At 37.1% G+C, this 14655-nt stretch overlaps 1 protein-coding gene across 2 annotated transcripts in view; it reads left to right on the top strand.

The window, feature by feature from the left end:
- Positions 1 to 14334, top strand: part of LOC117282038 (protein yellow-like) — a 37012-nt gene extending 22678 nt beyond the window's left edge. For both annotated transcript variants that reach the window (XM_033754180.1, XM_033754179.1), the window contains exons 2-3: positions 9689 to 9981; positions 13075 to 14334. In XM_033754180.1, the coding sequence (XP_033610071.1) occupies positions 9699 to 9981; positions 13075 to 14069 (1278 nt within the window). In that variant the 5' untranslated portion in view covers positions 9689 to 9698 and the 3' untranslated portion in view covers positions 14070 to 14334. The remainder of the gene's footprint in view (positions 1 to 9688; positions 9982 to 13074) is intronic.
- The last annotated feature ends 321 nt before the right edge of the window (positions 14335 to 14655 follow it).

Below are 14655 nucleotides of genomic sequence, written 5' to 3'. Positions count from 1 at the left end.
ACAGCCATCTATGAGCCAATTGTCTAGAAAATGTGGGAGCCTCAACATCTCACAACTCAATTGGCCTCCACGGCCTGTTACAGGGATACCTTTACCTTTTACTATTACAAACTCTTAGATCTTATTAGCATTACATTATGCAGACCTAGTACTCACTTCTCTTCAAAGATTCAATAAAATTTATGCAACTAAAGAGACACACTGGTTGATAGGAAGGTTGTTAATTATGTTTATAATGTAGCATGCTTGATTTGTGCCATTTACAAATTCAGTAGGCTCCAGATTCTCTGTTGGGTTATTAATTAATGTTACTGTGACAGCTGGCATCAATGACCTCCAGGAGAAGTGGAAGTCACAAGTTAGGTAATGAGGTCTATCATGTATTTAGACAGCCAGAAAGAAATGACAAGTTGTAATATGGTCAGCAATTTCATTTTTAGCAATATGTTATGAATTCCTCCCATTGCCCATTTGCCTTTATTCTTAGCCATCCTCAGAAAGATTCATCTCTGATAGCAAACCGAGTTAAAGACAAGCTGGCTGATTTCTGTTAGTTAACATGGAACTAGCCATTCATATTTACTTACTTGTGCATTGAAATAATGAAGAGGATGAATCAGACAGTAGTGATTATTGCATGTTAGGTTCTTACAGCGGCGACTATGTATTGTTCTAACATCTGAGATATAATGCCGTGTAGTTTGGTGAAATTCAACTGACATCTTGGAGAGATATATTGTCTCCATCTTCAGAGTCTAAGAGCAAGTCAAGCAAGAAACCAGCATGCCTACTTGAAGATGGAGGTAATAGGTTCCTCCAAAATGTAGGTTAACTTTAACTACTACATGTTGTTATATTACAAAAAACAGAACTCTTCATAGCCACTGCTGTGAGAACCTCAATTGCAACTATGTTGTATTTATTCCCACTTTTACTGACACGACAGTGAAGTAGTGTTTCTTATCACAGTCACAGATAAGGCATACTTCACAACTTCCCACATTTATTGGGGTTTTACAAAGGAATGATTAGGCAAGAAATGAACTTCATCATAAACAAATTCATATGGAAGCAGGAAGAGAAAGTGACAATGTATCCTTGGTATTAGAACTTTACATACAAGTGTAAAAAGTTGGATAGAAGGTTAAATAAGAATACTTGTCAAGGCAGTCACAATGCGTGATTCTGTAGTCAATGGGCATAAAGCAAAACAGGCTTTACCTGATCAATGACTAACATATTTTCAACTGAGGGGGAAAATGGGAGCGGAGGAAGGTTATGACAACAAGGTGTGTCTGTTGGGCCCCTGTGTGTATATGTCTGTTGCAATACGCCTGTGTCCCAGTGTCATAAGAAAAGCTGGACAGTGAGAAATATCTCCAGATTAAGCTTGGCAGTGTACACTGCGAATCAAAATGCAGTAATATTCAGACAGTAAGTACCTTTGGTAATATATTAATCTGTTTATGTTTTCCAACAGATTAATATAACACAGTTGTGTAGCATGTTGAATTTGAGGTTCTCACAGCTGTGACTATGAAGAGTACAGTCTTCTCGGTTGTAACCAACATGCCACCAGTTTCTTGCTTGACTTATATTTACACTGTAGAAATGGAAATGAATGTTCCTCCAAAGCGTCGGGCTTCCTCTAAATTATATGGCTTCACAACACTGATGATTACACTCTTCAAATAAAATGTTCTTCTTAATACTACTGTAAACGTTTTGGCCAAAAACCTGGAGACAAAAAAAATGTTCCTTCTTAACTGCACCCTTGAGCGGCTGAGCAACAGCTGTCACCCTTCCAAGCACAAGTCTCAATGTCTTGGCACTTTTATGGGTTTAGTATATAGTCAATTTGGATTAGTAAAAGTAGAATTGAAAGAAGTAAACTATAGTTATTGTTATATAGGGGAGCTTATAAATGTAATGTCTGTTATGGACCTTCTCCAAAAATTGCTAACTCCCCCTGGGTTGTCCAAGAAAACCCAATTACTCCTCAGAAGACACCATACTTTGCACACTTGTATCCCTGTCTTAGAGGGAACATTGGATATAGTTATTACTAAACTATTTCTAACATATTTTAACCACTTTACTATGCAGATGTGTTTTAATTTTGCCAGTAGGTATAGTGATTTAGCTGTGGGTTTTGTAACTGTAGAAGAGGAAATCGATCCTCTGCAGGCAGAGGGCTTTTCTCTTCTTCACAGGGACAGGGATAGTTAACTTTGTATTTGTGTCTGATTTACATCCTTAACCACATACTCATACAATGGTGGAGTGGGGTGATTGCTCCAAGCATGGAGTGAATTGGACACTTAAATATGGATATAGTACATTTGGCAGTGATAGCCAGCCACGTTATCTGGAAACCACACTATTGGAATTTATGGAAATGCTTATGTGATTCATTCATTCATTCATTCATTTATTGTATATTCCATAAATCCATATACACAGATATAGAACCAGTCACATAGTTAATATAGTACAATACAAATATAAATATATATGTACAGTTTATAATCATTAAAATAGATAAAAAAACGTGTTAAATTTATATAAAAAAACAGTCTTATATCACTATACATAAAATTATGCAATATTAAAATTGTTTATGCTATTATCCTTATTTCTAGGCAAATTTGTTACTAAAGAATTCATCACATGTATAAAAAGAGTTTTGCAATAAAAATGTTGTCAACTGAATTTTTAAATTTTTCAAGTCATNTACAAATTATAAATCACTCCGTCCAATGTGACCTGTAAGTTTTTTACTACGTAAAAACTTAACACCCTTACATGTTTCGGTCTCTGTGGACCATCTTCAGAGGGCAAACATCACTACAAATAGGAAACCACTATCACATAATTTGTTTACACGCAAAGTATGTACACTTATATGTTACAACACACAGTACACAGAATAGAACGTTTCACAAACACAGCAGTTTCCTGGGAATGTAAGTTTTAAAAATGTATAAGATTCCTTGATGCTAATTTATTACAAGTTTTTTAGATTGTCAATGATTAAAATTCGTAAACCATGCAGGCTCGTGTTCGTCCTCCCATCGTCTCTCTTATATGGGGCAGATATTGTGCCACCTGGCTATCTTGGAGTGGAGGTTCTTTATATCGTCCAGGGTTTGCTCGTGGCTGCTGTGCTGTTTTCACCATAGTGGTTTCCTATTTGTAGTGATGTTTGCCCTCTGAAGATGGTCCACAGAGACCGAAACATGTAAGGGTGTTAAGTTTTTGTGTAGTAAAAAACTTACAGGTCACATTGGACGGAGTGATTTATAATTTGTAATTGTTATTGTGATGGACCAGAATGAAACAAATCAAAAACAGAGATTTTTTACAGATTTGCCTGTATTGGTAATTTTGAGGTCTAGTAATGAATCAAATGGTATGATTCAAAATAACCTACATCATTTCAGGTAAAATAGTAAATGGGTAAACATTCAGATGTCTAATTTTGTATGCTGTGTTTCCTTTGCGAAGCAGTGAACTCTATTCCTCATTTTTGATAATGTACTTTTGATTCTATAATGATTAAGGCAGCAGACAGAGCTTGCCTCCACTCTCAAAATTCCATATGCTGTTGTGCTACACTTGTTATACGTGTTCAATTAAGTTATTTATTTTTAATCCTGAGCTATATATGGCCATATAAAGATATTCCGTGAAAGCACCATTTGTTCTGTGGTATGGTGCGACATCTTATGCACAGTTTGTTCATTCATATGGAAAAGGCAGTCTGATTTATGGGGATATAGTTGGCCAAGATGAACTCTGGAGTAGCCTTCTGATTACTGTTCTGAAGTTTGATTGTCAAAAGCTGGACACTTGTCTATATCTATACAATAATCACGATGGAGTCAGGAATTCTGCTGAACGCTGTAATTTGTGTACTAATAAGAACCCTCAATATACTTCATACTATACATATACTTTATATAGCATATTCCTGCTTTCTGCTACCAAGTGGGAGAGAAAAGAGAGCAAATATATCATGATTTAATAGAATATATTACTACTTTTATTCATAAAGTATAATTTTCTATCTATCTATCTACCTACTTAATTACCTACCTACCTATTGCTCCACAGCTCTTTATCGAGCCTTGGCTGCTTTTCAGTTTCTTAACCCTATACACAGTTGGTAGGACTCCTTGGATGGGGGATTAGCCTGCCGCAAGGCTTCTACCTATACATAGAACAAACATAAACAGAATAAACGTACATACATTCCCATGTCTCGAGTGGGATTCAAATACATGACCCCAGTGTTCGAGTGGGCAAAGACAGTTCATGCCTTAGACCTCGTAGCCAGTGTGATCAGCACATTTTTTCAACTACTCATTCTAAGTTGAGGATATGGAAGGTAGCATTTGTGGCGCATTTAATTTACTAGCCCATGCTTGGAAGGACAGTGGAATATGAATCCTCTGAACCAAATTCAAATCAGACACCTTTAGAATACAAAATATGTGTGCTGTTTGATTATAGAACATATATAGGAATGAAAGGAATGAAGACCTATTACATTCTTTTATTTTAAATGGATATTGTTGAAGGAAAATTTTTTAGTCTTCCCCTTCTTCTCTCTCTCTCTCTCTCTCTCTCTCTCGTATGTGTATATACAGAATGAAACTGGAAGGTGTGAACAAAATTTTGGCATGAGTTGCTCACAACAGAACAAGAAAAAATGTTCATATGAACCTGCCTCCAGAAATATTTGTGCTCAAAATATCCTTCATGAGATTCTATGCAAGCCAGTATGTTTCATCAGAGTGATGAATCCATTTAAAGATGGTGAAATAGATACATATATTCTGAGAGGCATCCACAATGCGATGGTTAAGTGCCTCTTCATTGTCAACAAGATCTACTTACACAAGGGTGTTTAAGTGTCCCTACAAGTAAAAATCCAGAGGATTCAACTCTGGCAAGTGTAGATGGCATGCAGTTGGTCCTCCTCCACCTCTACATCAGTCATGATAGGTATTATTCAGAAAATCTTGCACAGCACGTCTAAATTGTGTTGGAATACCATCACTCATCACATTTGTGATCTGACAGCCAGTGGTGCATCTTCCAGTAGCCTTGGCAGATCATGCTGTTGCTGGTGTCTGTACAGTATTCTTTCAGCTATAACTCACAAATTATATGTTTTCAGACACATTGTGCCAAAATTTATCTGTGCCCTTCAGTTACACTCTCTATACACATATACAGGTGTCCTAGTAGGAAAGGTCAGTATTCTAAGAGGTTATATTAGCATTTATTCTAAGCAGAACTTGTATATGTACATGTGTCCTATTCGGAACGGTTTCCCAAATAGAGTTACTTCACTGTACAACATTGTCCTTGTCTCCCGTTGTACTGCGCCACTGTCCGAAACATATGAATCGGTGGCGTGAAGTGTCAGTTGGCCGTCATGACTGTTGATAGTGACATTGAAGGGGTGTTGTAAAAATTGGCACGCATCTTCACAAATGCTGAATATGCTGATATACTGTACTCTTACGGCTTCTGCGATGGTAGTTCCACTGCTGCTGCTGCTGCTGCTGAAGAATACTGTTGACGGTTTCCTGTGTGGAGAATTCCAGATCACAGAATGTGTTCAAAGGTGTTCAATGCATTGTATGAATGTGGTATGCTTCCCAGTGCTCATGTTTCATCTGAAGAAGCACATCAACATGTTGAGGAACAGGAAAACATTCTTGAAATGGTACAGTGTAGCCCTGGTATTAGCACGTGAACACATTCTGCACATCTTGGTGTTTTCATAAATATTCTATGGCGAACATTGCATGATGATGGCTTGTACCCATTTCAACCACATCATGATCAAAATCTGTAGCCAAGGGACAGTACCATGCATCATTTGTTACATACTAATCACCAGTTGTGTCCATTAATACGTACTATTGTGAAGCTACTTTCACTCATTACAGAATCAGCAACACATGTAACTCACATTGATGGCCTCATGATAATCCACATGGTACTGTGGAAACAAATTTTGAACTTTGTTTCTCTCTTAATGTGTGGTGCGGTATGATCAATGACATATTGATTAGTCCTGTTATTTAGACAATCATGTGACAGGACATACTTGCCTATACCTTCTGCAAAATGGATTACCAGAACAACTGGAGGATGTTCTTTTGGCTACATGGATTACTTTGTACATTCAGCATGATGGAGACCCTTCTCATTATATCTGACTTGTGATGTAACATCTCAGTGACACTTTCCCTGATTGGTGGATCGGCCGTGAAAATACAATTAACTGTCCACCACCATCAGCAGACCTAACCCCTTAGATTTTTGTTCATATAGTTGGATGAAGAGTACAGTGTACCGAAGAAAAGTGGATACACGAGAAGAAATGCTCGATCACATAATGGATGTCATCGTCAGCATAAAGGAACGTCAAGATGCATTCATATGAGTAACACACCATATCCTCACGTGAACTGCTAAGTGCACTGATGTTGACGGTGTAATTTTTGGAAATGTATTGTAATCTGTATAGCCATTACTAGGCAGCGGGTTGGTAAACACATTCCCACAATACAAACGCTCAACAATAGGTGATCCATTGCTATGTAAAGGACCGGTAGATGTGTCTTCTGGACAACAGAAGGCGTTGTTTTCCATGGGGTCCGTGCAAAGTGTTTTAAGAAGGGTTCAACAGGACAGTACATCTGTCCCGCCTGGGAATTAGTGACAGACACCTACTTCTTAAAATTGCAGCATCTGCAAAATAATATTCTGCCCACAACTGGAAATTTTCCTAGGTGCACATTGGTCCGCGATTTGCACCCAGGTTTCAACCTTATTTATGCATACAGCTATATAACAAAACTGTGCAGGTGACAAGCAGAAGTCATACAAAATCATGAAAATGAACATGTTTGCAGTATAAGACAAGGTGAAGCCACACATAGAAAATATAAGAGGCTTAAACTTGGTGGTGGTCAAGGTTACGACCCTTCAAGTGACTAAGCTTACGTTCTAGCAAGAGATAAGTAAGATAGGCATGATCTGCTCTGAAAAGCCTGTACTGACAGAGAACTTGTGTGTAGTGCAAAAACAATAGTTTTTCAGTAACATGCTATTATGTGTGAAATGCATATTTGATGAAAGGCTAAGCATATTCATAAGAAACAAACCCATTTTCTCATCAGAGAGGATATTACATAAGGAAAATTACTGCAAGGGTTCAGTTTGGTGGAGGGAATCTGTGGTCTTGGGTCTCAAGGGACTTGATGCCAAGGCAAAATGATTGGTGGTAAACTGCCAATCGTAAAGTAAATTTGACTTTGACTTTGAGTAGAAATCAGTTGTAGAGAGAGAGAGAGAGAGAGAGAGTCCTGTTCTGTCAAAATGGGGTGAGTTCTAGACAGTCATGGAGGAAGGCTTCAGTTGAGGACTTATTGAGAGTTATTGTAATTTATTGTGATTGTCCCAGAAGTGATCAAAAAATCCAATTTCCAATCCAAACCCTGTCTTGTAAGTCACCCCCATACATGACAGGATTATTCCAGGTAAATTATACCAACTTTATCACTTAAACAAAAAATACCAGCATAAGAAACAGTACGTAATTTCTCTTTCTTATCAACAAATTTGGATCTGTATAGTGAAATGGCTCTATCTCAGAAATTATTCAGAATAAGAAACATATATACATACACATTTTTGCTTAGAATGACTGATACTATGACCTCACACAATATTGACCTTTCCTCCTGGGGCATACTGTATATGAACACAAGTGATATTTTTGTCCTCTGACAGTTATAAAATTTGTGTAACTTCTTTCGTATTGAACGCTAGTGTATGAAACTTTCACAGATCCATCTATACATATGGGAAAATTATGGGTTGCACTAAAACATGTGCCATATTTTGTCCTCGACGGTGATAAACTTATGCAGACAAAGAGCAAAATTGTTGAAAAACTTGGTTAGAGTTTCTGTAGACGTGGCTTCAGCCTTTGATTGGATAGCAATTTTCAGTTCAGGAATTGTGTGCTGATTTTTCTGAAACATCTGCTCTTCAAGTACCTCCACAGGAAATAATTGCAAGACTTTAAGTCTGGCAAGGCTGATGGCCATAAAGATTCTTCCTCAAAAAGCGTAGAACGTGGCTCAACAGAACTCTCTCCTCAAAAAGTCACGAAGAAAGCCAAGTATGACACCATGGCTGTAAGGTTTCTTAGAGTTCTTCATTGAGAGTCTTGTGACGTGCAAGAAACCTGGACTGTCTTTCAGTTAGCGCTCTGTAGCCCCTCACTAATATGTAATGTATCACTATTCCATCTTTCGACAATGACTGAATCAGCTGTATTCTGTATGGAAACAATGACAATTTATCACAACATATTTTCCATGTTGTGCTGTTTGAGAGACAAATTTGTCCCGCTGAACGTCACGCACATTTTCTCGGAGAACTTGTTACTGCCTTCTGTGCTGCATCGACAGCTTCCACAGGAAGATTTTCTTCATTTACGCATGTTCATCTCAGCCCCCCTCTTCAGAGTGTTTAACATCACAGCGTAGAGTCTGTTGATGTTTCAACATGGACAGGAAACTCTCGATAATGTTGTCTGTCTGCAGCTATACAAGAAACACCAGACGAGTAACAGGTTTGGATAACAATCTGTGGAAGTTTCATATAATTTCATACAGTGACAAAGCTGTCTTCCAAATGTTAAAAACAATTTTCCTGATACTCCTGCGTTCAGATTTATCCTCAAGATTTTGGACAATACTGTGGCTTACAGCCCCGCTGCTAACTCTGTAAACAACAACCGTTGCTATGCAATAGGCGATTAAACAAACACCCCTTTATAGGCAGCCATCGATGTATTGTTGAACTATAATAAAGGAAACGGTGTGTTCTATGTGGTCCATGCCGAAATGTTATAAGCAGGGTAAGTCGAGTTCTGGAGTAGGAACTGTCAGCAGTTAGGTTGAGTGAAGTGATGTGAAGTACCTGGTTAATGAGTGTGAGAGTTCCCTTTTCAGTGGGAAGACAACCTGTGAAGCGAACACTAGAGGGTTGGTGAGAAATGGCTGACAGGATGGGAGCCGGTTAATTGAGTTGTCAGTTGACAAGAATCCTGCATGGGCGGCTGTGACAAGAGGATCTGAGCATGGGAAGCTGAAGAATCTCCCTCAGTAGAAATCATTGCTAGGAAAGGACTAATGGAGATTGTAATAGACTGAGAACACTAGTCTGTGTATGCCAGTGATCTGTAAACTGTAGTTCTGAATGGTGTACATAAGTGTTCAATAAATCCAAGATCCAATCCATACCCATTTATTGTCACACAAACACACATGCATGTGACAATACACTATAGCTATATGACTGGAAAATCAGAAGGGAGAAGGAAGGAGGAAATTAAGCAATGGAATACCTCCAAATGCTTCACATTTCGTGAGATTCAGAATTCTCGTAATGACATTACGGAGATTGCAATCTTTTGGTATGTACTGTCTTCGCGTACTGAGCAGAAAATATGGGTGACAGGCTCTTCCAAAATGTTGCATTATCTACGAAATTATACAGTGTCTCATCCCAGGAAACTGCAATCTTCAGTTCACTTTTTATAAATTTATAGACGAGGATTATATATATGTGTATTTCTGTATATTTCCAGGTTCAGAAGAATGGTTTGTCTGTGGTCTTTTTTGCCATGTGTGGTAAATCTAGTATTGCCATCCTCGCTTATAGAAGCAAAGAACACTAAATTAGAAGATGTGTTCCACTGGAACCTTGTGGATTTTAATTATCCTGATGATACATCACGAAGAAAATCCATCATGTCGAAGCAATTTATACCAGAAAATAATCTACCATTAGGTCTTGATGTGTGGGAGGACAAACTGTTTGTTACAGTCCCTCGTTGGAAGCCTGGAGTTCCTTCAACACTCAATTACGTTTCTTTGAGTGGTGGGTATAAGACCTGTGTTATTATAGCTCACCAATTAAATTAGTCATTAGATCAGTAAGGTAAAATTCTACTACAACAAGTGAAGTGGACCAGGATTCTGATGCTTCTTTCATTTTCCGTATTGTGTGAACTCAAATGTCTTTGGTTGAAGTCAAGTGCTACTTTCATTATAAACTTGCAGCCTGTTTGTGTTTTCTTGTATGTCAAATGATGAACCATTACATAAACTTACATAAAAAAATATTATTTTTTTTTAATTCTTACTTGCTGAAGGTTTTAACCATAAACAGTCACCATAAGGTGACATACACCAATCAGCTTAAGTACAAATCTTCTAAAATGTGGGGATGTATAAAAATGTAGTTAAGTAATAAAGAAATCATGAAAGATACAAGTTAACTTTACAAATAGGTAAGTACAAAAGTGATGGACTTTCTCAAAATACAACGATTATCCAATGTACAGAGTTACAAATATGTGTGATTTTTTTGTCTTGGAGAGTGCTGGAAGTATGCTTTTAATTTCTTTCTTTTTCTTTTTCTTTTTTTTTTGGGGGGGGGAAAACCTAAATTAATGACAAATGGGAAAATCCATGCAAAATTATTTGCTGGCACAGAGGAAGGCAGACACCATAACCATGAAATCATTAAGATCAAAAATACACAAAAACCTGAAATATTAGTTCTGGGTGTAAATGTTTCAGAGGGTTTAAGAGACAATATTTACATTAAGGGAAAGCAGAACTTGTAGAAGCTTACATGTGCCAAGGTCATTTCTTCGACATGTGTTTTCAGTTTGGGGGCTGAAATGCTTTCAGAGGAATTTTATATCTGTTGTAAAATGTTATGAATTCCTAAGAGAAACTTATGAAATTTTGTGCAACTATGGTTACCACCCTGGAGCCATTGGTTTCACGGTGCACCCTTGTAACCAATTTCTTTTGTCCTTCAATAAGGTATTAACCAGTTAAAACGTCCTTTCCATAGCTGTATTTGTTCCATAAAGACATTAAGGAAAATTTCTATGAAATAAACTAACTAACTAACTAACTTCATGGAGCTGAGTCCTTCTTGAGAAACTGCCAGTTTTGCAGTTAGTCAAGAACTTCCCATCATTTTACAGAACCTAAAGGTTGAGGTGACAGGAGGTTGGAAAAAAATGCATAATGAGGAACTTTATAGCTTGTACTTTTTGCCAAGTATTATTAGAATGATTTAGTAATGTAGGATGTGATGGACATGGCATGTACCATGAATAGGGGATAAGAGGAATGCACGTAGGATTTTGTTGGAATGAAAGAAAGAAAGATACCACTAGGAAGACCTAGATGTAGGTGGGTGGATAATGTTAAAATGGATCATAGAGAGATTGGATGGGGTGGTATTTGTTGGATTGGTCTGACATAAGATAGGGATCAGTGGATGGCTCTTGTGAACATGGTAACGAACCTTCAGGTTCTATAAAACGTTGGGAAGTTTTTGAGTAACTGCACAACTGGTGGCTTCGCAAAGAAGTCTGATCTCCATGGATTTACTTAGTTAACACACATAGTATTATGTTGCGATACAATATTTCTAACATATGCATACTGTAGCATTTTAAAGTGACTGGGAGACTGAAGAAAACATAAGGCACTTCGAAATATATGGGCTATTGCCATCCATTATTCCAACTTTTCATTAAAGTTTCTGGAATGAATTTGGAAACAGTAATGTGTCCAAGTGCACAGTAAACAGTCTTGGAAGGTATTGTTAACGTTTGAAGTCATGTAACATGCATGTGTCCATAAACAATGAAGTCCAACTAAACAATAGAAGAAAAAAATTCTAAGTATGATGCAAAGGAGGTGGATGTTTTATTCTACCAGGATCCAAAGGCTTTCTTTTTGTATTGTAACTGATTGTTGTTGATTTAACAACTGCATTCAGTGTGTGTGTAAACAAATGCGTACCCATTCCAGACATAGGTGGAGGGACAGGTTAACCATCTTTTCATCTGACTTCCTCCAGCTACTGATGACAAAGGCACAATAAAATCATGCTGTTTATATAGCACTTAAGATGGGAATATCAAACATCAAGTTACATGCACCAAAACTCGATCAACAATGACAGAAAATAGTGAATTCCTGCTTATAATGTAATCCAAAAACTTTGAAAATGGTACACATTTGTATCCCACTATGTAATAAGGTGGGACATCGAACATAGCCTCCAAAATCAGTACCATTCACCCAAAATTGGAGTGGCTTGGAACCATATGTATGTATACATATGGCTGGTCAAACCAGATTATAATTTAACTTGACTTAACCATGAGAGCAATATGATAATATATGTTACAATTTATATTTAACTTTTGCATTAGTGTAGTTGGTTGAGGCACTATGCTACAAGCTGGAAGATCACGGGTTCAAGTCCTAATTAGGTCACTGGATTTTTTCAGTTTACCTAATCCTTCCAGCTGCACTATGGCCCTGGGGTCGACTCAGCCTCTAACAGAAATGAGTACCATGAATTAATTAAATAATTTCCCTGGGGAGTAAAGTGCAGCAGGCACATAAGGCTGACAACCTTACTGCTATCTTTGAGCCGACTGTCTAGATAATGTGGGACCCTCAACATCTCATGACCCTATTGGTCTTCACAGGCTGTTACAGGGATAGCTTTGCTTTTTTTTACTTTTAATTAATTTTATTTTTGGGTACTTGAAAATTTGTCTTATGTTTTGCTCTTGGTGAGTATCTGGAGTTGATAGGCAGAATACAAAGTACATTTTGAAGAGACTATTAGCAAGGTACTGTCATCAGAGTGAAATATATTAACTTTAACTATCACTATTAATTATAAAGATTACTGACTTCTGGGATGTGACACTTTGTAATTTGGTGATTTTATTAACATTTTGGAGAAAACATCTGCTTCCATTTTCATATCTGGTAAACCCAGAATCTACAAACTAGTATAGTACAGCAAACAGGAATGAGATGTTAACAATGTCTCACATAGTAAACAGGCCTTATATGTTAACAATGCCTCTGGTGAACTGTGAAATTTGTAGACCACTCAGTGATTTTTCATGATTTGTTACAGGTGATAACAAATCTCCGAAACTGATACCATATCCTGACTGGAATAGTAACCATTTACCAACAGGTAGAGCTGAGAAAGGAAATATCACTGAGAATGAAATGCACATTATTTCAGTGTTTCGTGTGAGGGTGGACGCATGTGACCGCCTATGGATGTTAGATACAGGCATGAATGATGTGGTAGGAGAAGCCCAGCAACTGCAGGATCCTCGTATACTTGTTTATGACCTTCACAGTGATTTCTTGATTCATAGTTATACATTAAAATCATCACACATAGAAGAAGGTTCATTCTTTTCTAATATCATTGTTGATATTAATGCAAATGACTGTGATGGAGCTTTTGCTTATATCACAGATATTTATGGTTACAGTATCATAGTTTATAGCCTTCGAGATGATGAGTCCTGGAGGGTCAAACACCATTATTTCTACTTTGATCCCCTGAGTAGTAACTACAGTGTTGGTGGAGTCAACTTCCAGATGAGAGATGGAATATTTTCTTTAGCCCTTTCTGCCCCACATGAAGATGGATTCAAAACTGCATACTTCCATCCTTTCTCAAGTACAAACGAATTTTCTGTTTCCACTAAAGTTTTTCGCAACAAAACCCTTGCAACTGACCCTCACAACTTTGACGAATTCAAGTTACTGGGTTCCCGGGGTCCAAATACACAAGCAGGTGCCTCATTCCTAGATGAACGAAGTGGTGTAATATTCTACACACAGGTAAACCTCAATGGTGTAGGATGCTGGAACTCCAAGAGCAAAGAATATGGTCCCGAATACCAATATCTTGTAATTTCTGATAATGAGACCTTTATCTTCCCTAATGATCTTAAAGTTGACCGTGAAAACAACTTGTGGGTATTGACTGATCACTTACCTATATTCATTTTTAGAAGTCTTGATCTTAATAACATAAATTTTTACATTTTCAAGGGTTCCGTCAAAGAAATCATTAAGGACACCATTTGTGAGATTGATGAATACTGATTTATTCTCTGCAGCATGTGTACTGATGTTTCATAATCAAGAGAAAATGAAATGTACTGTTCTAAATTTGAAAGTAACTAAATATTGGCACTACAAATAAAAAGAGCAGTTCACATGTACCACTACATAATATTAGCTCAGATCCACCCCCCTTTTCTATTCAGCAATGAATATACATATATGCATGCTATTAGGACTGTTCCATCAGTTGTGTTTATTTTACTTCAGCCATGATTGTATATTTATCTTGTTGTAAATCAAGGAAATAAAGTATATATGCATAAGAGTTTTGATGTTATTATATGCTCTGATTGAGGTTTAAGTTCCTGTTTAGTTTATTCAACCTACCTTCAGAGAACAAAGAGTAGTATAGTAAGTATGAAAAATTAATTCATAATGGCAAAGGTGTGAAGAGATTCCCATGTTATCTGTCTGTTTCAGTTATATCACTAATCCAGAATATTATATTCTCCAAACCTTTAAATTATTTAAGTTGTTTTGACTTTAATAAGAAGAAAAGGCTCATCTCAACATGATAAGATTTGAGTTCTTTGAAATAGTTGAAAAGATAATTGTGGTTTTGAGT

This window comes from Cryptotermes secundus, unplaced genomic scaffold, assembly GCF_002891405.2.
Source record: "Cryptotermes secundus unplaced genomic scaffold, Csec_1.0 scaffold699, whole genome shotgun sequence".
Lineage (NCBI taxonomy): Eukaryota > Metazoa > Arthropoda > Insecta > Blattodea > Kalotermitidae > Cryptotermes > Cryptotermes secundus.
This window is presented reverse-complemented; position numbering and strand designations above follow the sequence as displayed.